The sequence below is a fragment of the Triticum urartu genome, chromosome 3A (genome assembly GCF_056163025.1).
Source record: "Triticum urartu cultivar PI428250 chromosome 3A, HENAU_Tu73, whole genome shotgun sequence".
Classification (NCBI taxonomy): Eukaryota; Viridiplantae; Streptophyta; class Magnoliopsida; order Poales; family Poaceae; genus Triticum; species Triticum urartu.
In genome coordinates, this window is record NC_141875.1 from 212288605 (window position 1) to 212312328 (window position 23724).

General features: G+C 41.4%; 1 protein-coding gene across 4 annotated transcripts; it reads right to left on the reverse strand.

The window, feature by feature from the left end:
• Positions 1 to 1236: 1236 nt before the first annotated feature.
• Positions 1237 to 16338, reverse strand: LOC125543650 (putative aconitate hydratase, cytoplasmic). 4 transcript variants are annotated; one of them, XM_048707068.2, is made up of 22 exons: positions 10352 to 10946; positions 9699 to 9790; positions 9399 to 9446; positions 9089 to 9190; positions 8692 to 8852; positions 8519 to 8611; positions 8179 to 8364; positions 7916 to 8077; positions 7562 to 7706; positions 7327 to 7469; positions 4635 to 4691; positions 4464 to 4543; positions 4177 to 4252; positions 3887 to 4072; positions 3702 to 3769; positions 3467 to 3585; positions 3275 to 3396; positions 3071 to 3169; positions 2332 to 2811; positions 2017 to 2115; positions 1680 to 1922; positions 1237 to 1485 (listed from the first exon to the last, which is right to left on the reverse strand). In XM_048707068.2, the coding sequence occupies exons 1-22, from the start codon at positions 10555 to 10557 to the stop codon at positions 1423 to 1425; spliced, it is 3030 nt and encodes a 1009-aa protein (XP_048563025.1). In that variant the 5' UTR covers positions 10558 to 10946; the 3' UTR covers positions 1237 to 1422. The 4 variants fall into 4 exon arrangements, with proteins under 4 accessions (XP_048563025.1, XP_048563020.1, XP_048563022.1 ...); XM_048707063.2 differs by lacking the exon at positions 9699 to 9790 and having other exon boundaries at positions 9399 to 9471; positions 10144 to 10953; XM_048707065.2 differs by lacking the exons at positions 9399 to 9446; positions 9699 to 9790; positions 10352 to 10946 and adding an exon at positions 16064 to 16338.
• Between the last annotated feature and the right edge of the window lie 7386 nt (positions 16339 to 23724).

Here is a 23724-nt window from a genome sequence, read left to right on the forward strand (position 1 = left end):
CCCGGCCAACTCCGGCCCACACTGCGATGCCATCCGATGGGCCTCACACCCATCGTCAGGCCGCCCAACCAAGCCCAGCAACGAATTCAAACGCCGCCGCCTGGCTACCCCGATCGGGATCTCACCGGACAACCGCACCACCGTCGGCTCCGGCCGCCGGCCCTTCTTCCGACGACTGGGCACTACTTTCCGTTCCGAACCAAGAAAATCACCGAATGTAAGGGCCGGAGGACGTACCTTTGGAAGCGGGCCATGCCATGGCCGGACTGCCGTCGCCGCCGTCCTCCGATGCACAACGCGGCGAACGATCTCGATCCTCTCCGTCTTCTCCAGTCCAGTCCTTGCCGGATCGTCCTACGGGATCGCCTCATCCACCATCAACGCGACCTCTTCCTCTGAATATCCAATCCTGAAAGCCTCACAGATGTGATCTGAAGGCGTAGGTGACGCCGCCTCCGGTAGGCAGGCATGAAGATGTCGGCCGTTGTCATCACCCTCCTCCTCATCACTCTCCACTAGCGCTCAGAATCATCCTCCGACTCGCCGGTCGCCGCCGACGCCTGGGTCGCGAGACCCGTCTCCAGTCGCCCCGCCCATCGCGAGACCCCTCAGGTCAAAATGGTGCTATTAAGGGTATCTTATACTTACTAACAAAAGTATGTACATACGCGGGTATGTATATACCCAAGATTTTGTTATTTGATTAATTGCATTTTATTTTTGTTTCCTAACTATCCAATACCTACTAAAGAAAATATTATAATATCCGATCGACGTATATACCTCAAGTGGAAATACCCAATGTATCTGCACACTTATATACCCGGTTGTGTAAAAGAATCTTGGAAAATATTATACATACCCAATCTACGTGACATATATCTAAAGTAAAACATGGCCACGTATATATCCGCCTACGTGACATAAGGATTTCCTCTTTCCTGCACATATTCCACACTTGTACATGTATATATATTGGCCTATGGCCATCTGGAAATACAAGTTGCATATTTCCTAACACTATGGAGCTGGTGCATCCTCTGTACGGCACCTAATACAGGAAATGAAGAACACGAAGTGTTGGTGCATCAACATCAAGCACGACACCATTACAACTAACTAATATATATTGTTCCTCAAAAAAAACTAACATATACTGTTGACGACACCATTACAACTAACTAACATATACGCGAACAAACATATTGTCTTCACTAATAAATTATCAATACACTATCAAGTAAATTGTCCCCTCTTAATTATTATCGAAGCTCCACTCCGTCTTTTCAAATGTTTCGTCACAAATTTGTTAAAAAAATGAAAGTCAAAACGGAATCAAGGGGTACAAGTAATCAATTTATAAAGAATAAAATCATGACATTGCATATAGATAATACAATTTAAATGTAGTTCATCGGTCAGTCATGCCAATTTGCGAATAAGGTAGGGGAGGATGCCTCCATGGTTAAAGTATTCCAGCTCCACCTACATCACAAGAAAGGACAGGACAATGTAGGTTGTTTTAGAATATGTGCAAGAGGCATATTTTTATGTTTGGCCATAAGTTTAGAAAAATTAACAACATGTTACATGAATAAATATACATGGAGGCTAAATTTTAGTTTGAAGACTATATCAATGCCTCAACCAGTTTACATTATGGCTTAGATATGACATACCTGTGTGTTAATGCAAAGTGTGCAAGTGAAGGATTTCCCATTTTGTGTCGTAACGATCACATCTTGGCCTGGACGGATCTCGGTAATCTTGCCAGGGAGGTCGATCGTGAAACGCTCATGCCCACTGAGGTTGAGTGAATCTGCATCCTCGCCAGCCTTGAAGCGGAGAGGGATGATCCCCATCCCCACCAAGTTACTCCGGTGGATGCGCTCGAAGCCCTTAGCGATCACTGCCTTGACGCCCTGTTCCAAAACACCACACAACTTGTTGATTAGTTTCATCCTGAGCAAGATTGAGGATCGGCATAGAGTCTCTCTATGGAGATGAATTGATTACCAGGAGCAATGGCCCCTTGGCGGCACTATCACGCGAGCTCCCGGCTCCATACTCATCACCGGCAAGAATGACCATGTCATGACCCTCCGACTTGTATTTCTGCATTGCATTAATTACAACGACAAACAAAAAAGTTGTAAGAAGTGGTTTTGAAAAGTGCACAGTTTTAGCAAAACATCAATAGTACACTTTTGGTGGATAGATTGTATATGAACCGAGGCGTTAATGTGGGTGATTAGATATTATTTCAGTGACTCCACAACTACTCAAATACAGGTAATTTTGATGCAACTTTAAAAATAGACGATCACATACCATGGCAGCGTCGAAAACGTAATGCTTCTCCCCCGTAGGGACATGGACAGTTTTAGGCCCCACCTCTCCCTCCAAAAGCTTGTTCACAATCCTAATGTTGGCAAATGCCCCTCTCACAACGATCTCGTCGTTGGCACGTCGGCTGCCATATGTGGTGAAGTTCTCAGGCTTCACGCCGCGCTCCAGCAGATACTTGGCGGCAGGGGTTCCTGGCTTGATGACCCCCGAGGGAGAGATGTGGTCGGTAGTGATGCTGTCCCCCAGGCTTAGTAGGCAGTAGGCATCCTTCACTGAGGGCGGGCCGGGCGGGGTCATGGTTATATTTTCCAGGTACGCTGGCTTGTGGATGTAGGTGGATTTCGGATCCCACGGGTAGAGCGTCTCTTTCGGGACCACTAATTTGTTCCATGCATCGTTGCCCTCCGTGATGGAATCATACGTGTCCACGAACATCTTCGGCAACACGTTGGACTTGATAACCTAGTCATCATGTAGCATTTCAGTTATAGATGAAGGATCTAATAAGTTATCTATCACAAGATATTTTTTTCCATGAAATATTTAGTGGTACTATTCTCGCTTCATCAAAGAATTTTATCTCATATATTAGTAATCGGAGTGAGTAAATTTTACAACACATATTCTAGAGCGTGATTAATTTATCATCAATTTTAATCAGGTTAAACTTTACGTAATAAAGATAGCTAAAACATGGGCAGGAGTATTGAAGTTACACTACCTGCTCGATTTCTTCATTTGTGGGCCATACATCCTTGAAGTAAACCTCCTTGCCAACCTTTCCAATTCCAATAGGTTCGTTCTCAAAATCAATGTCAACCTAAAATGGCACAATTTGTAATGAGCCCTAGTTAACCATCATGCGAAGGAAAAAAGGGAGTTATGCCTATGTGAGCATCAAGGTGGGAGAATGTAATGGACTTACGGTGCCAGCAAGAGCATATGCAACAACAAGAGGTGGTGAGGCGAGGTAGTTAGCTCGAGTTAGAGGGTGCACACGACCCTCATAGTTACGGTTGCCCGACAACACAGCAACAACAACAACATCTAACCAAATAATATAAACCATGAGTACAAACGCATTGCAGTGAAAAATATTTAGTGTGCATTGTATTACCGTTATCTACAATAGCATCTGATAAAGATTTATCAAGGTCGCCGGAGTTGCCGATACAAGTGGTACAACCATATCCGACAAGATGGAAGCCTTGATGGTTCAAATATTCTTGAAGGCCACTGCATGAATAAATCACAACATATTTTAATGCCATTCCCCATATATACACTATAAGTTGCAACTATGATTCCATGTTTCTTCAAAAGGTCGCGGGGTGGCAAAAGGACATATATACCTGTGTTCCAAGTATTTGGTGACAACCAAAGATCCAGGGGCCAGGCTTGTCTTAACCCATGGCTTCACCTGAAGAAAAGTTTTTTTGCACAGTCAAAAACAGATTGTCACCACAAGAGAAGAGACGAAGCACAAACAAAGTCATCCATCAAATAGAAGATGTGAACCCATTATGAAAGAACAGACCTCAAGACCCAATTCGCAGGCTTTTTTTGCCACAAGGCCAGCACCGATCATAACGCTAGGATTTGATGAGTTTGTGGAACTGCATACTGCTGCAAGAACCACACTGCCATGTGTGATTTCAGCGGGTTGTCCATGGAAGTCAAATTTCACAATTTTATTATGTTCTTCCTTAGGCACTGCATAACCCTGAAATGTTTTTGAAGAAATTATAGGTATTTGGCGACTAATGTTGGATATTTAATCTCATTCCTGTCATGCATTAGCCATATGCCGCTAAACCAAAAGCTTACCTTGAAACCAACCTCATTGCCCAGGCAAGTATGCCAATCAGATTTCATCTCCTTCAAAGGAACCCGGTCATGAGGCCTACAATTTGATTAATCAAACAATACATCATAATGCACCTCCCCATTAGCAGAACAGTTATATCATGAAATAACATGAAGGAGGATATGGAAGGAACTAAATGTCCTCTAAATAGAGAGGAACTATGCACCCAAATTGAAGCACGAGTACTCAAACTTGGGAGCTTCCATATTTACTCAATGAGAACAACATAGTCGTAAAGACCACACACCTCTTTGGGCCGGCAACAGAAGGCTCCACCGTAGTAAGGTCCAGCTCAACATCTGAAGAGTAAACTGGTCCCGTTTGAAGCTGCCATCATGAACACAAGTTTGTCCATATTCTGAGTAACATAAAACTCAAAAGCGAGCATCATAATGAAAAAACAAAGGCAAAGCCATACCTCATTGCAGTCTACAAACATCTTGTTAGCTCGCAAATATGCTTCAATCATTGATACCTAAATCAAAATGCAATATTTGATTAGTTTGCATAAGGATGCAACCAACTTAATACATAGTATGTAGTACGCATGTTTAAGTGCTTTACTATTTACCTAAAAGCAGTTGAGTGACTTCCATGGAGAAGTGGTCGTGCTTTGGAAATAAACTAGTATCATTTTTATCTTGTGGGTTTTTTCTTCAGGGAAGTCCATATTTAAACTCTAAATTGACACAAATGTCTAAGAAACAACCCTAAACTTCAAAACCACCTAAGTTACAACCCTGGACTTTCAGAACGATGCAACTTTTAATCCTCACTCTGCTCAATCGGTTTTTGGTTAGTTTGACTGGTTTGAGCAGATGTCCCGCCTAGTCAACATCCACATGACCTGCCATGTCATGAGGAAAGGTCTTAAATATGTATTATCCTTGTATTTTTATCTGTTTGGCAAAGAAGTTTGAAACTTTCCCAAAATGATCATCACTGTACTGTTCATTTATACAATGTTTTCAATTGTTTCTCGACACTTCATTTTTGGTCAAAATTTGAACATAAAAGGTCCTGCTGTGTATTTTCCTTGTATTTTTTAATCTGTTTGGCAAAAAGCTTGAAACTTTTCCGGGTTGATCAGCATGGTAGTGTTTTTGTTAGAGAAGATTTTTATTTATTCTAGGATACTTCCATTTGTTGTCAAAATTTGAGCGAAAAAGGTCCTCAATGTGTATTTTGCTTGTATTTTTTAATATGAAAGGAAAAAAGTAAACTTTCATAGAATGATCAGCATGGTAAGTAGTGTTCCTGTTAGAGAATATTTTAATTTTCTAGGCACTTTTACTTTTGCTCAATCTTTTACAAAAAAGGTCCTAAATATGTATTTCTTTTTCCTTGTATTTTTTAATCTGTTCAGCAAAAATGTTTCAACAAAAAAAGTTTGGAACTTTCCCAGAATGATCAGCATGGTATTGTTCATTTTGTTGAAAGTCTTCAATATTTTGGAAACTTTTATTTTTGGGTCAAAATTTGGCCAAAGACAATCCTGAATATGTATTTTCCAAGAGCGGCTAGATGGCTCCCGAGCTCATCTGCTCCTGCGCATGAACAGTAAAATCAAAAGAAATACTAGAAAATTTCAAAAAATTCCGCATTTTTTCCATGGAAGATGGTGTTAGTGCATGAGGTTCGTGCCAAATTTCAGCTCGTTTGGACATCTGAGCTACTCTCAGCAAAAAAAACAAAACAAAATTGAGGTGTGTGAAAAAGTTTACTGTTTGGGACCAATTTTTCTCGACACGTCTATTTTTGGGTCAAAAAAGTGTGTTGGTGACGTGGCGGCTGATGTGAATGCTATCTGGGTCGGTCAACTGGTCAAAACCATCCAAACTGCCCAGAAGCCCGTTTGAGGGAGTCAGGGTTGAAATTTGCATGGTTTTGAAAGCTTAGGGTTATATCTTAGATGGTTTTAAAGTTCCGGGTTATTTCTTAAACATTCGTGTCAATTCAGCGCTGAAATATATATGGATTCGACTTCTCTCCATAAAATAAGAACGAAATATGGACTTCTCTTCTTTTTTGTAATTATTTGTTTCTAGGTCACTCAATGGGCTAAGTAACAAATTAAACTGGCAATAGCTAGAAAATCAAGCCCCAGATTACTCATGTCTTTTAACTATTAGGCTTTTGGATACGGCGAAAGCTTTTAGCTTTCTTGTGTGAATAGCTAGTTAATGACCTAACTGCCCAACCAAAAACGCCCTATAGTATGTGAGTTGTTTTATGGTACCCTCAAACTAATATAAGGCCTTCATTTGTTCTGATCTGATGGACAGGATTGTTTGGCACTCCAGTATAGATGCCTTGGAGTACTACCGTTAAAACTTCTGGAGTGCCACCACTTCAAGGGTAATTTGGTAATTAGGACTAGATTGTTATTTCTCCACTAATTAAGGGATAAAATCAACATGCTAGCGGCGCTTAAGCTGGCGACCGAGCCATGATTCACGGGATGCATAGAGAAGGACTTCTTCACATCCCAAAAACAAAATCACATCAGATCTCAAAAGAGATAAAACGCGATGAGGTGAAATAATGCAACTATTAGTAATTATGTGACTGTTGGAACTGGAAACATGAACCGATTGCTTGACAACGCTAGAAACAGAGGTGCATGCACTGCGCAGGTCCAGCGGAGGCCGGAGGGACGGGTTGCCGGCGGCTAAGTTGCCAGATTTTCATGCATGTGCGTGATAGGGCATGAGGACGGCTCCTCCGGGAGGATGCAGCAAGCCGGCAACCGTCGTTGTGCACGATCAGAGGCGGCGGGCGTGCGCTTGATCAGATGAGTGTTTTTTCTTTTCTTTTTAAGCTGATCGGATTAGGAAATTAGATCACGGGAATATCTCAACATTATACCTAAATTAAGGAGACAAAAAGTCTAAAGTGCCCTCTCAAATCAACGGTGCGATTTTGTTGGTACTCCCACCTCTATCTATGGAGTACTAGGGTACTATAAAAAAAACCTAGTATGTAGTGTAATGGAGAAGCGCTATGGTTGGCTCACGGTACCAGTTTAACCACCTATATCATGCTTATTTAGCTATCAACAAATAGAAATGTGATGGAATAGACTAAGAGTAGTAGATAGTTAAACATACTGTTTCATCACTTCGCCCTATTAGTCTGAGGTAATCTAATGCCACTTGATCTACAGGGAAAAATCCCATGGTAGCGCCATATTCCGGAGTCATGTTTGCGATTGTGGCTCTAGCAGGCAAAGGGATGCTGCCCACACCCTCACCTGAATGTAATAGAAAAAAGGAGAAAACACTAATTAAATATGACCAATATATACGAACATGTTATCTGTCGCTATTTAGTACGAACGCCTACCGTAGAATTCAATAAATTTGCCAACAACACCATGCTTCCTTAGCATTTGGGTCAAAGTAAGGGCAAGGTCTGTAGTAGTGACACCATCCTGTAACTTTCCGGTCAGCTTGAATCCAACCACACCTGGTAAAACCATGCTCATTGGCTGCATATGGTAATAACATGTGGTGAGATGCAGCTAAATCAAATGTTAACTAATAATAATCAACATTTATCATTATTATATTGCTGAACTTATAGTGAAATAAGGAAGACCAATCTCAAGAGCACGCGGACAACTAGTGTCCCAGAAAGAAATTATATCGAAACAAGAAGATCAATCTTAAGAGCACGCGATTTCCACTTGAGATTTACCTGCCCAAGCATTGCGGCCATTGCTTCGATACCACCCACTCCCCAACCTGCAACACCGAGACTATTAATCATAGTGGTGTGTGAATCAGTGCCAACCACGCTGTCAGGGTACAAGACACCATCTGCTTTGAAGACAACCCTGGAAAGATACTCAAGATTGACCTGAAATTTGTGTTACAAAACCAAATATGAGTACAAAGAGCTAGTCAGACAGGATACTTATTAGCCGTACAGAAATTGGCCCCTGGACCCAGATCATTTACTTGATGAAGGATCCCAGAACCAGGGGGCAGAACCAGCATATTGTTGAAAGCAGATGACGCCCATTTGAAGAAACTAAATCTCTCTTTGTTGCGGCTAAACTCCAGGTCCATGTTTTGTTTCAATGCATCGGCACACTTGGCTACATCCACCCGCACTGAGTGATCAATGACGAGATCCACCGGAACCTGCAATACTCCAGATGAGAAATCTGTATTGGAAAAAAAAAGTTCAAGATAAAGAAAATACGTGTTCTATATCCCTGGCTACTTGAAGTGATTTTGCTATGATACAGAACAAACTGATAGAGCATTTTGGATAACAAAGATGGCAGATGTGTACCAGTGGATTGATCTTTTTGGGATCACTGTCTAGCTCCGCTATCACATCTCGTATGGCTGCAAGATCTACAACAGCTGGGCCGCCAGTGTTGTCCTAGAGAGTAAGGGCAGTCATCAGCAAAATACATTCCAAAACATGGGGAATTAATCTTGTGTGATGTATCAGTTCAATACCATAAGAACAAGCCGTGCTGGCTTGAATGGTATCTCGGCAAGCTTTGGGGATGTCTTCTCCCAGTCGATGATATTCTGGACATCACTCTCCGTAACTTGGAAGTTATCGTAGTTGCGGACGGCTGATTCTAGAAGAATGCGGATACAGTAGGGAAGCTTATCTGATAAAGCGGAATATAAGATATTTGTCAGAATTATTACTTTTTGCAAATCTATGAAGAGTATATCATTGCAATCTATACGTACGCAAAATAGTATGATTATTATGTATGCAATTCGAATATGGTTGTACCGGCAAACGTGCATTGTGCGTTCTCAGTTGCGACGAATAAAAACTGCACTGATAGAGGAGGAGAAAACTCGAACAAATAAATGAAAAACAGAAAAGAGTCATTACCTATCTTTGGATCATTCAGTGCAGGAATGCTGTAGAACTTGCCATACTCTCCACCACCAGGCTTAGGGAGGCTGGTCAAGGTATTCGCGAAGCGATCGGTTGCTGCATGCAAACACAAACAACAAGATTCTTACACGTGCTTGATAGTTAACGTTATTATATTGCTGAACATCATGCAGCTTCATGTGTCGATCGTGGGCAGCCTCTGCTTTCTATGGTGTTTAGCAAAAACAACGGTGGTTGTAGCATTTGGCGCCGCTGGTTGAAGCTCCACCAATTGTCTCTGGTTCAAGCAAAAAAACGGCCGTACCATTTGGCACAGTTCGTTGCAGCTCCACGGCGTACTGGTTGCAGCTCCACTGTAGCCGGATGCAGCATCCAGTCTGATACTTCCTTCGTCCGAAAATACTTGTCATCAAAATAAATAAAAAAGATGTATCTAAATGTATTTTAGTTTTAGATACATCATTTTTATTCATTTTAATGACAAGTATTTTTGAACGGAGAGAGTAGCATATACTTCACCGAACCATATATAGCGCAGTAGTCCCCCGCTCCCCATAAATGCCTTTTGTAGCTCGAGTGTGAGTGAGCCTCTTCAAAAATTATATTCTATAGTTTCGAATTTTCTGAGAAAAGAATCCACATTGTGGTATACTACATGTGTGCAAATTTTCATAACGAAATATGTTAACAAGCAAGGTACACAAAAAGGAAAAAATCGTGATTTTAAAAGCAATGAACGGTATATGTAATGTTCACTATAAAAAAATCAACGATTTTGCCATTTTTTAGCTGGTGCGTGTTATTGTATTTCATCACGAGTAGTATACATCTATAAGAGCATGCACAAAAATTTCAGAATGTTTTGAAACTTTAAGATTCATTTTTTGAACTTCTGAAAAAAAAAAGACTCCATGGAGCTCGAGGACACAAACGTCTCTCCCCGCTCCCACACCAATTAAAGTCAAGTGGGGAAAATCAATCAACCCGGTGCGTTGCTAAGATAAGCCACGAGCGGATGGGATCCACAGCTACAGTTTCGTGTATATTACCTCTACAAAGCTACAGCTATCTCCATTCCCCGCATGGTCTCTCATCCGCTCCGACGACCAGCGGGTGCTCGCGCGCGTACCTGGGGCGGCCGCACCCGCTCCCTCCACGGCGCTGCCACAGGGAGCGGCAGCAGGCTGCTGACGCCCCCGCCGCGCCAAGAAGCCATCGCGGCTTCGTCGAGGCACCGGCAGAGAAGGTCCAACAGACCTTCCCTGCCCCAGCTTCTCCACCACGATCGCCGCCGCCACCGCATGCGAGCATCGTCGGCGGCAACGAGGAGGAGAACGCTCCAAAAAATCCCCAGCTGGAGGACGCGGGAAGGAGGAGCGGAAGCCAAGGTGGGATTGGGAGGATGTGAGGGTGGTGTTGAACCAGTGGCCGTGGGAAGTTTGGAGTCCAGCCGTGGACGCCATGGGGGATTTGCCCGAGAAAAAGCACCAGGCAGAGCACTGGAGTCGTAATGGCCAATCAGTGGAGGAGGAATTATTGGAGGGAATAATCTACTGTGATTGAAGGCAAGTGTGTGGGGCCAGTACAAGCACCGTAGCCAGTAGAGAAATGCAAGTTGGAGGGAGCAAACATCCAGCAAACACACGGCCGGCGGCAAGCAAAGCCGTCCCCGTCCGGCCGTCCGTCGCGGCAAACGAAAATAAGGGAAGATTAAAAACGAAGCAAACTAATGGAAGAACCCATGTGCAACATCTACATGCACGAATTTGTACGCGGCATGAGTGCCACACGAGGTATTATTCCTCATCGACCGGCTACTGGTACGTACGTGACAGCCATTCGATCAAAACTCGGTAGCACATTTTTAAATGTTTGAAAAATTCTGAAAAAAATCCAGCACATATACACAACACCAATGTATGTTGTCACAAAATTTAAAATCAAAATTCAAAACATAGTTTGAGAAACATAAATGACAAATTCGACGGTAAATAGTACACAACATAAGATGGGCTTTAGATTTGGCCCATTATCAATTGATGTCATTTTGTCATTTTTGTATCTTGAGCAATGTTTTGAATTTTGATTTGAATTTTTTTTACAACATACGTTGATACACTAGATTTTTTTTCAGATTTTTTCGAACATATAAAAATGTGCTACCGAGTTTGGAGCACCGGAAGCACCCTAGAGGTGGGAGTACCAGATATTCTCCCTTGCCTTGTAATATAACTGTCTATATAATAGTTCTATTACTGGTAGAAAGAAGGGAAGCGGATTCGTAGCACTCCGGGTGCTCTGCACCCCTGTGCGAACATTAAATTCAAAAAATATCGAAAAATTTGAAAAAAAATCAATATTTTGTAATATAAAACCTGACTTTCCGATCTACTCCTGTGTGTAATTTCGTTTAAAAAAATACAAGGAAACGTATTCGTGGCAAAAAAAGACAGAAATTTTTTATGTATAGAAAAAAACTGTTTGAATGGATTTTTTGTTCGGACAGTATTTCCTTCATCACGGATATGTTCTAGTATTTTTTTTCATGAAACTTCGCACGGGAGTCGATTGAGAACCCAGGTTTGATATCCCCAAATTTCTTTTTTTTTTGGTATTTTTGCGATTAATATTAGTATAGAGGTGTGCAGCACCCAGGAGCTCCTGTGTATTTTCCTAGAAAGAAGTGCTTATTTCAACCTGGTTGCCATCGTCTTGTTAACTCGGACAGTACGGAAGTGATTGGGACAATGGAGAATGGAGGACACTTGGCAGGAGGACAACTATAGTTTTCGATGATTGCTATTTTTTGGCTTGTGATTTTCCTATTATTAGATTTGAACATTGTAATAGGGAAGGAAATAAGGTAATTCCTGAAATTGCTATGCCAGCGAAATTTTCCGTCACTAGGGGTTGGTCTAAGGAGCCCATGAATGATATTGCACTTTTTCTTATTGACAATGTAACCGTTATTTCTAATTAATAAAATTGCAGTTTTATTCAGAAAAAGTGCTTATTTCAACATTGAACTCACGGATAAATGCCCTTTGGCTCATAAGTGTGTATACACCTGATATTGGAAAAGTAATTAAAAATTAAAAAAAATCAAAAGTTTCTTTGAATAAAATTGTCTTTTTTGGCACTACTATATATTGTTTTCGCGAATAAAAGCCCATCGTTGACTTTAGGGAAAAAAGTATTGTTATATACAAGTCACTATTCACACTTTTTTGTCTAAACTTCCATTTTTATTTTCCCCTGAAGTCAATAGGGTTTTATCTTTCGTGCAATTTCTTTTACGAGTACAATGGAAGGCCAAGTTAGTTTCAAAAATATTTTCAGATTTTTTTGACTTTTTAGTAATTACTAATATTTCCATAGAGTGTATATACACCCAAGAAGCAAATGCTCCTGTCCTGAAATCACGCCTTTATAATCCTGAACTCCAATAAAATTTATATTACAACTCTAAACTCTGAACTCCAACTTTCTGGCAGGTTTTGACATGTATTGAAGACTTGACCGCCTAGTAAGCCGCCATATCATTAATATTTGACCCAAAAAATGAAAGTGTCCAGAACAAATTGAAAAACCTAAAAAAAATGAGCCCCACCATGCGGACATTATTGTTTTGCTAAACAAAACGAAATATAGAACAAAAATACATATTTAGGACCATTTTTGGTCAAACCAAAAAAATAAAATTGTCCAAAAAAACTGAAAACAGTTTAAAATATTAAAACTGCCATGCTGATCATTGTGGCGAAATTCAAAAGTTTCTGCCAAACAAAATAAAAGCACAACGAAAATGCATATCCCAGACCATTTTTGGTCAAAAAATGTCCAAAATATAAAATTGTCTAGAAAAAATTGAAAACATTCCCAAAATGAGCCTTGCCACGCTGATCATTTTGGGTAAGTTCGAGTTTTTTTGCCAAATAGATTAACAAATACTAGGAAAATACATATCCTCTCCATCTTTGCTTGATTTTAGTTGTATTTCTAATTCTATTTGGCAAAGAAGTTTCAAACTTTCTCAGAATAATTAGCATGACAGTGTTTCGTTTTAGAATATTTTCAATTTTGTATGGACAGTTTATTTCGTCGTTAAATTTTGACCAAACATGGTCCTCAATATGTATTTTTATTACGTTTGCGAAAAAGCTCAAATTTTCACAAAATGATTAGCGTGACTAAGGATTTTTTTTCAAAATATTCTGGAAAATTTAATTGTTTGGTCATTTTGACAATAAAATGGTCCTGAATATGTACTTTTTATTCTATTTGGGAAAAAAGTTTCAAACTTTCCTTGAATTATCCGCATGGTATTGCTCTTTTTTGGGAAAGATTTCAAATTTTTCTGGACCCTTTAATATTTTTGGACTAATTCTGGTGATGTGGTGGCTGATTAGGCAGTCAAATCTTCAAGGCCTATCAAAACCGACCAGAAACTGGTTTGAGGGACACGAGGCTGAAACATATCTGGTTTTGAGAGTTTAGAGTTATACTGCACACGATATTGGAGTTGAGGGTTATAAATTAAATTAGGGCGTGAGTTCAGGGTTGAAATATGCACTTTTCTCTTACTAATACACTATAGTACTTACGTGATAATAATTTTGGATGAGTAACAGTTGGTACGGGTGTGTACAATGTAGGTAAAATCTGGTCTAAAAAACTCTTATACGGGAGTCCAAATATTGCAACATGCAAGTGTTGAGGAAATATCCTAAAACAAGCTTTAGTAGAACGTAGTTTTGACCTCCATAACCACTCTAGAAAATGCTTTCCTAAGTTCTAACGCATGAGATCCTTAAGGATGCTTAGCATTGCACTGGTTTCAGTTTTATTGCACTTGGCTCTACCCATTCACTTAGGGCATCTCCAGAGGCACCTCCTACTCTTGCTTCATTGTCCGTCTAGACATGGTCGCCCAAAACTCCCCATATATTTGAACCGTTCCTAGCGGTGTTTTTTGCGGTCAAATGGGGGACATCACGGAAACATCCAGACGTACCCGCCCGACAAATGAGGTACGTGATTTGGTGAATGCCCTTGGAGATACCCTTACAACCGATCCACATTGTCCATGTTCTTACAGTGATGTGTCACACTAATGACTTGTTAGAAAAATATATGAAATTACATATAAGGTCGCCTTTGCCTGGAACATGTAGTTCATATATAGGTCATAGTTCAGTTATATTGAGATGGTACCCAAGAGGTCATACAATTATAGTTTTTTTTTTACTTTTTAACAAATTTATCTTCTTTTGGGGTCAACCGTTATGTGCTTAATATATAACTAGCATAGTGGTCCACGCATATGCGTGTGGCAACATCATAATCATTGATTAAACTTTTTCTAAATGTATACGAAACAGGAGCATATAGATTCTGAAAGCCACGGACACTCATCCAAAAAATACCAACAATTTTTAGACCTACGAATGTTCATTTGTGCTTCAATAGTCTGCAACAAAACATGATTAAATTGGTGTATCGCCAGTAAAAGTATACATTTGCTATATTTTACACAAAAAATATTACAAGAGTCTCCATCTTTTTCAGGTTGACCGTTATAGATGCTAGATAACATTTTTGGCACCACAACACCAACGCTCCACTTATATTCAAAATTTCCAAAGTTATATTATTGTTTAAAATTATATTACCAAAGAACTAATGCTCCATGTGTGCATGTGAAAATGTACTATGGACATGCAAAACCTCATGAAAAATATGTTTTCACATGGCTTGCACACATACAAAATACTATGCCATGATTGGTTCGGTCACATAATTTATTTATTTACTTATTCGGCAGCTCAAATAATGAATGAAAAAAAACTGATTTACTCTTGGCCACACATGAACCTGTTTAAAAATATTAACCAAAGTTTTTTATCTGAGAAGCTCCAAAAGGACATTCACAAATGTACATCGCGGGAATAATTACAAAGATATAGATTCTATAGGGTAAATTTTAATAATTTGCAAACTGTGCAAAAAATAAAACCATTGTGCATTTACCTTTTGGGCGCTATAAATTTTCTAGTGCATGACTTTTTTTTCTTTTGTATAGATCAAACAATCGTAAATTTTAAGCACGGAGTTCATAAGGACCCATGTTTTAAAACCAAAATGTCTACATGCGTTAAAGTTTTAAAATTCCTCAAAATGCCAAAAAATGGAACAGTTGTAGCAGTGTCGGCAGGACAATCCAGATTCTCTAACTTGCTAGAGCGAATTCAGAGAGCTACCTCTAAAGTGAACAACCCTTATTGAATGCTGCACCAGAAATGGTACGGTGTAACTATTTCATGATGTGACTTAGCTTAGCTAAGTTAGAAACCTCAATCCTTCTTTATAAGGAAAAAAAACCTGTCCCATGCCAAGAACAAAAGTAGATAAGCTTTACCTGGCTCCACGCCTACTGAAAAAGAAAGCCTTCCGCAACAAGTCCAGATCCAAATCAGGTAGCTGCCTCATCGAGCGAGCTAGCAAGACTGGAAGGGGCGTTGGAAGGAACACATGCCAAGTTGCCGGAGGAACAGCGGCGTAGCCAAGTTCATGCTCACCAAGCTGGTCGTCACCGGCCGGCTACGGCGTCCACGTTAGTTATAGGTGCTCGCCATCACTGCCGACTACGGTCTGTGCTCACCGAGCTCGGTGCCGCCACCGACATACGCCTGGCCGTTGAAGTGCTGTTTGCCAAGCTCCGCTCGAGCTTGCAATGGCCGGAGAACACGAGAAGTGTGGTAATTTCCAACGGAGAGCGATGGTTAGCCGCTTGAGAAGAAACTGCAGCGGCAGGGGGTGGGTCTTCTTGGGCCACTTGGGTTATACTACTATACTGCTGACCGAGTTGACCAAAACATCCTCCATCTCCATTTCTCAAACTCATATGAATAGTTTAGTTGAATACACACACGGGAGAGAGAGAGAGAGAGAAACCACACGCGCACGCACCTGCGTCGGCCATCTTGCGCAGGAAAAATCGCTCGATGGACGGCCGGCACGGCGGCGCACCAGCCGTCGTTCCGGCGTCTGTCCGCGAGACGACACACGCCGATGACCACCCGCACGGCCGCGTGAGCGTGAGGCGCCTGGCCGCGGTGCGGGCAAGGAGCATAAGATCGGCGGAGGCAGAACGGAGCTGGAGGGAGAAGGATCTGCCGATGGGACTAGCTATGTACTTAGCAATAGTTTAATGAAAATGGTGCATGGCCACGAGCTACCTCCAACCCCAAAGCTACTAATATATTGCCACTTGCACCCAATTATCTGAGGACAACTGGACGTGTCACGTGAGTTGGATAGGGGGCATTGTATGCTAGTCTTTTTTTTTTCTTGAAGTGGAAGTCATTTTCTGCTGGCCGATCGGATCTAGGAGTAGATCCGAAGAGCAGCCAATGGAGACGATGCACGCTCGCTCATTCCATTAAACTATCTCACCGTTTACCTCGTGGGGTGCTGCTTCGCCACAAACAGTACAATCTCTCTCTCTCTCTCTCTCTCTCTCTCTCTCTCTCTCTCTCTCGTACGTGGAGTCGTGGACCAGCGATGATAAAGGTCTGATGGTCCTACGTGATTTGATTGCTCACGCTACAGAAACAGCATATTAGCTTCCGCGTGAGATGGATTGCCATGTATTCCGGTCACCATTAACGGTTTACAGGGACATCCCACCGAACTGAGTTCAAGCCTGCTACTCCGTATTTGTGCTCATCTGGGAAATTCAGCTAACCTATACCTAATATATTTAGTTTAATATTAAAAGGATAAAACTTTTATAGTTCTCCATACGTCATCCTTTTACACCCGTTGATTTTGTGTTAATCATAAAGATTGACGGTTGAGATTTAAAAATAGATCTACATAATATTACATCTTCATCTAATAATATCAAAAGGAGGACTCGATGCGCCCCTTTGCATCCGTTGATTTTGTAATCACAAAGATTGACGATTAAGATTTAAAAGTAGATCTACATAACGATGAACTGGGTCTGTATGTAGGAAGCGGAGATTAGGACTTCCATACGATGTACGTACCTCCTCGCCAAGGGCATATCTGGCTAGATTTTTTGTACGTCCCAAATCCCAATTCCATCTGGTATAGTCGGATCAAGGTCGCCTATATGTCTCCCGGCGGACTGCCTCTCCAGGCCTCCATGGTGCCTGGAATGACTTCAACTCCATTTTAAACGACCCCATGTACGTAGGCCTCCTCTACTTCGAGCCGAATCAAACCCAACCCTGTAGCGGCTATCACAGCGGTGGGTCACCCTGTGCATTTTAAAAACCAAATCCGGAAAATGAACCAAACCGAACCAATTTTGTGGTGTTTATGGTTTATGATTTCGGTATGGTATGAACTTTTCTTACAGTTCTGAATTCTGATTTTTATGGTACATACCAAAAAACAAATGGTTTACCAAAGTAAAAATTGAAGGAAATATGCCCTAAAGACAATAATAAAGTTGTTATTTATATTCCCTTATATCATGATAAATGTTTATTATTCATGCTAGAATTGTATTAACCGGAAACTTAGTACATGTGTGAATACATAGACAAACAGAGTGTCCCTAGTATGCCTCTACTTGACTAGCTCGTTAATCAAAGATGGTTAAGTTTCCTGACCATAGACATGTGTTGTCATTTGATGAACGGGATCACATCATTAAAGAATGATGTGATGGACAAGACCCATCCGTTAGTTTAGCATTATGATCGTTTAGTTTTATTGATATTGCTTTCTTCATGACGTATACATGTTCCTCTGACTATGAGATTATGCAACTCCCGAATACCGGAGGAACACCTTGTGTGTTATCAAACGTCATAACGTAAGTGGGTGATTAGAAAGATGCTCTACATGTGTCTCCAATGGTGTTTGTTGAGTTGGCATAGATCGAGATTAGGATTTGTCACTCCGAGTATCGGAGAGGTATCTCTGGGCCCTCTCGGTAATGCACATCACTATAAGCCTTGCAAGCAATGTGACTAATGAGTTAGTTACGGGATGATGTATTACGGAACGAGTAAAGAGACTTGCCGGTAACGAGATTGAACAAGGTATGATGATACCGACGATTGAATCTCGGGCAAGTAACATACCGATGACAAAGGGAACAACGTATGTTGTTATGCAGCTTGACCGATAAAGATCTTCGTAGAATATGTAGGAGCCAATATGAGTATCCAGGTTCCGCTATTGGTTATTGACCGGAGATGTGTCTCGGTCATGTCTACATAGTTCTCGAACCCGTAGGGTATGCACGGTTAACGTTCGATGACGATTTGTATTATGAGTTGTGTGATTTGATGAACCGAAGTTTGTTCGAAGTCCCGGATGAGATCACGGACATGACGAGGAGTCTCGAAATGGTCGAGACATAAAGATTGATATATTGGAAGGTTATGTTTGGACACCAGAATGGTTTCAGAAAGGTTCAGACATTTTCCGGAGTACCGGGAGGTTACCGGAACCCTCCAGGGGGGTTAATGGGCCTTCATGGGCCCTAGTGGAGAGAGGAGGCGACGGCCAGGTGGAGGCACGCCCCCCAAGCCCAAACCGAATTGGACTAGGGTTGGGGGGCGGCCCCCCTTTTCTTCTTCTCCTCCACCTCTTTCCCCTTCCCCCTTCTCCGGAAAGGAAAGGGGGGCCGAATCCTACTTGGACCAGGAGTCCAAGTAGGACCCCCCCTTTGGCGCACCCCCCTTGGCCCGACCTCCTCTCCTCCCCCCTTTTTATACGTGGGAGGGGGCACCCCAAAGACACACCAAGTCTTCTCTTAGCCGTGTGTGGTGCCCCCTCCACAGTTACACACCTCAGTCATATCGTCATAGTGCTTAGGCGAAGCCCTGCGCCGGTAACTTCATCATCACCGTCAACACGTCGTCGTGCTGAGGAAACTCTCCCTCGTCCTCAATTGTATCAAGAGCTCGAGGGACATCATTGCTACCTCTTGAGCATGCGTTGGTTTTCCCTTGAAGAGGAAAGGGTGATGCAGCAAAGTAGTGTAAGTATTTCCCTCAGTTTTGAGAACCAAGGTATCAATCCAGTAGGAGACAACGCACAAGTCACCTAGTACCTGAACAAACAATCAAGAACCTTGCAACCAACGTGATAAAGGGGTTGTCAATCCCTTCACGGTCACTCGCAAAAGTGAGATCTAATAAAGATAGTAAAGTAAATATTTTTGCTATTTTTGTTGTATAGATTGGAAAGTAAAGATTGCAAAATAGTAAACGAGATGCGATGTAAATAAAAGAGATGCAATATGATAAGAAAGAGACCCGGGGGCCATAGGTTTCACTAGTGGCTTCTCTCAAGATAGCATGTATTACGGTGGGTGAACAAATTACTGCCGAGCAATTGATAGAAAAGCGCATAGTTATGAAGATATCTAAGGCAATGGTCATGAATATAGGCACCACGTCTGTGTCAAGTAGATCGAAATGATTCTGCATCTACTACTATTACTCCACACATCGACCGCTATCCAGCATGCATCTAGAGTATTAAGTTCATAAGAACAGAGTAACGCATTAAGCAAGATGACATGATGTAGAGGGATAAACTCAAGCAATATGATATAAACCCCATCTTTTTATCCTCGATGGCAACAATATAATACACGCCTTGCTGCCCCTACTGTCACTGGGAAAGGACACCGCAAGATTGAACCCAAAGCTAAGCACTTCTCCCATTGCAAGAAAGATCAATCTAGTGTGCCAAACTAAACCGATAATTCGAAGAGACTTGCAAAGATATTAAATCATGCATATAAGAATTCAGAGAAGAACCAAATAATATTCATAGATAATCTTGTTCATAAACCCACAATTCATCGGATCTCGGCAAACACATCGCAAAAGAGTATTATATCGAATAGATCTCCAAGAACATCGAGGAGAACTTTGTATTGAGAATCAAAGAGAGAGAAGAATCCATCTAGCTAATAACTATGGACCCGGAGGTCTGTGGTAAACTACTTGTCGTGGAATTGTCACGGCAGATGTCCTAGTGTGACGATTTAGTCATGAGGCCGCGCATCTATGTGGTAGCTTGAGAGGGGTTGAGCGGAATCGAGAGACGCAACACAAGACAAGGGTTTAGACAGCTTCGGGCCCCGGTAAACATCATCCGGTAACAACCCTACATGCTGTTTGTAGCTAGGTCTCATTATCATCACGAGAGAGTCGCCGTAAACCGGCTCTCCCAGTTATCCCTAACCCTTAAGATTGTTTCCTCTTCCTTGTCCCTCTTTGGGGAGCCCTGCCCCTCCTTATATAAGTTGAAGGGGCGGGTTACATGTAGAGTCCAACTCGAACTCAAGACTTAACTATTATGACTTCTCTTCATGGGCTTCTTAACATCTTGGGCTTCATAAAGTCTCGGGCTTCATAACGTCTCGGGCTTCATAACCCTTGGCAACCCAGTTATCACTGTCTGCCGGGTTATGACTGGTGCCAGTTTATGATGGTCTGTCGGGTTATGACTAGTGCCGGTTTATGATGGTCTGCCGGGTTATGACTGGTGCCGGTTTATGATTGTCTGTTGAGTTATCATCTGACTTAACTCCTGCCGGGTTATCATCTGACTTAACACCTGACTTAACTGTCAGTCGGTTTATCATCTGTCTTAACACCCGACTTAACTGTCAGCCGGTTTATCAACCTGCTGGTTTACCGTCTGGGTTAACTGTCTGTCTTAACTGTCTGCCGGTTTACTAAGTCCCAGCCGGGTTATAACTCTGTCCGGATCATACTGCGGGGTATATCCCCGACACTACTCACGCTTCATCGGAGAGGCAATGGTGTTGATGTAGAAGCCCTCCGTGATCGATTCCCCCTCCGACAGATCACCGAAAAAGGCCCTAAGATGGGATCTCACGGGTACAGAAGGTTGCGGCGGTGGAAAAGTGGTTTTGTGGCTCTCTGCGATGTTTCTAGGGTATAAGAGTATATATAGGCAAAAGAAGTATGTCGGTGGAGCTATGAGGGGCCCACGAGGGTGGGGGCGCGCCTACCCCCCTGGGCGCGCCCTCCTGCCTCGTGGAGTTCCAGACTTCGACTCCAAGTCTTCTGGATTGCTTTCGGTCCAAGAAAGATCATCGCGAAGGTTTCATTTCGTTTGGACTCCGTTTGGTATTCCTTTTCTGCAAAACTCTAAAATAGGCAAAAAAAACAAAAACTAGCACTGGGCCTCCGGTTAATAGGTTAGACCCAAAAATAATATTAAAGAGCATATTAAAGCCCATTAAACGTCCAACACAGATAATATAATAGCATGGAGCAATCAAAATTATAGATACGTTGGAGACGTATCAAGCATCCCCAAGCTTAATTCATGCTCGTCCTCGAGTAGGTAAATGATAAAAACAGAATTTTTGATGTGGAATGCTACCTATCATAATTATCAATGTAATTTTATTTATTGTGGCATGAATGTTCAGATCCAAAAGATTCAAAACAAAAGTTTAATATTGTCATAAAAATAATAATACTTCATGCATACTAATAAAGCAATCATGTCTTCTCAAAATAACATGGCCAAAGAAAGCTACTCCTACAAAATCATATAGTCTGGCTATGTTCTATCTTCATCACACAAAATATATAAATCATGCACAACCCCGATGACAAGCCAAGCAATTGTTTCATACTTTTGATGTTCTCAAACTTTTTCAATCTTCACACAATACATGAGCGTGAGCCACGTACATAGCACTATAGGTGGAATAGAATGGTGGTTGTGGAGAAGACTAAAAGGAGAAGATAATCTCACATCAACTAGGCGTATCGATGGCTATGGAGATGTCCATCAATAGATATCAATGCGAGTGAGTAGGGATTGCCATGCAACGGATGCACTAGAGCTATAAGTGTATGAAAGCTCAAAAAGAAACTAAGTGGGTGTGCATCCAACTCGCTTGCTCACGAAGACCTAGGGCATTTTGAGGAAGCCCATCATTGGAATATACAAGCCAAGTTCTATAATGAAAGATTCCCACTAGTATATGAAAGTGACAACATAGGACACTCTCTATCATGAAGATCATGGTGCTACTTTGAAGCACAAGTGTGGAAAAATGATAGTAGCATTGCCCATTCTCTCTTTTTCTCTCATTTTTTTTATTTGGGCCTTTTTTTTCTGGCCTCTTTTTTTTCTCCCTTTTTCGTCCGGAGTCTCATCCCGACTTGTGGGGTAATCATAGTCTCCATCATCCTTTCCTCACATGGGACAATGCTCTAATAATGATGACCACAACACTTTTATTTACTTACAACTCAATTCTTAGAACAAAATATGACTCTATGTGAATGCCTCCGACGGTGTACCGGGATGTGCAATGAATCAAGAGTGACATGCATGTATGAAAGAATTATGAAGGTGGATTTTCCACAAATACGACGTCAACTACATGATCATGCAAAGAAATATGACAATGATGAAGCATGTCATAATAAACAGAACGGTGGAAAGTTGCATGGCAATATATCTCGGAATGGCTATGGAAATGCCATAATAGGTAGGTATAGTGGATGTTTTGAGGAAGGTAAATGGTGGGTTTATGGTACCGGCGAAAGTTGCGCGGTACTAGAGAGGCTAGCAATGGTGGAAGGGTGAGAGTGCGTATAATCCATGGACTCAACATTAGTCATAAAGAACTCGCATACTTATTACAAAAATCTATTAGTTATCATGCTCCGACTTCATCACATAACGGTTCACCATACGTGCATGCTACGGAATCACAAACTTTAACACAAGCATCTCTCAAATTCACAACTACTCAACTAGCATGACTTCAATATCACCATCTTCATATCTCAAACCAATCATAAGGAATCAAACTTCTCATAGTATTCAATACACTTTATATGAAAGTTTTTATTATACCCATCTTGGATGCCCATCATATCATGACTAATTTTATAGCCAAAGCAAATTATCATGCTGTTCTAAAAGACTCAAAATAATATAAGTGAAGCATGAGAGATCAATAATTTCTATAAAACAAAACCACCATCGTGCTCTAAAAAGATATAAGTGAAGCACTAGAGCAAAATTATCTAGCTCAAAAGATATAAGTGAAGCACATAGAGTATTCTAATAAATTACGATTCATGCATGTCTCTACCAAAAGGTGTGTACAGAAAGGATGACTGTGGTAAACTAAAAAGCAAAGACTCAAATCATACAAGACGCTCCAAGAAAAACACATATCATGTGGTGAATACAAATATAGCCTCAAGTAAAGTTACCGATAGACGAAGACGGAAGAGGGGATGCCTTTCGGGGCATCCCCAAGCTTAGGCTTTTGGTTGTCCTTGAATTTTACCTTGGGTTCCTTGGGAATCCCCAAGCTTAGGCTCTTGCCACTCCTTATTCCAAAATCCATCAAATATTTACCCAAAAACTTGAAAACTTCACAACACAAAACTTCAACAAAAAATCTCATGAGCTCCGTTAGTATAAGAAAATAAGCCACTACTTTAAGTTACTGTAATGAACTCATTCTTTATTTATATTGGTGTTAAACCTACTGTATTCCAACTTCTCTATGGTTCATACCCCCCGATACTACTCATAGATTCATCAAAATAAGCAAACAA

What these genes read in the sequence shown, in the direction of transcription:
- LOC125543650 (XM_048707063.2), bottom strand. Translation starts at nt 10,557, where the DNA reads ATGGCGTCCACGGCTGGACTCCAAACTTCCCACGGCCACTGGTTCAAC. An exon ending in CAAATTTATTGAATTCTACG is followed by an intron (nt 7,470 to 7,561) that starts GTAGGCGTTCGT and finishes TATTACATTCAG; the next exon opens with GTGAGGGTGTGGGCAGCATC. An exon ending in ACCAAATACTTGGAACACAG is followed by an intron (nt 3,586 to 3,701) that starts GTATATATGTCC and finishes TTATTCATGCAG; the next exon opens with TGGCCTTCAAGAATATTTGA.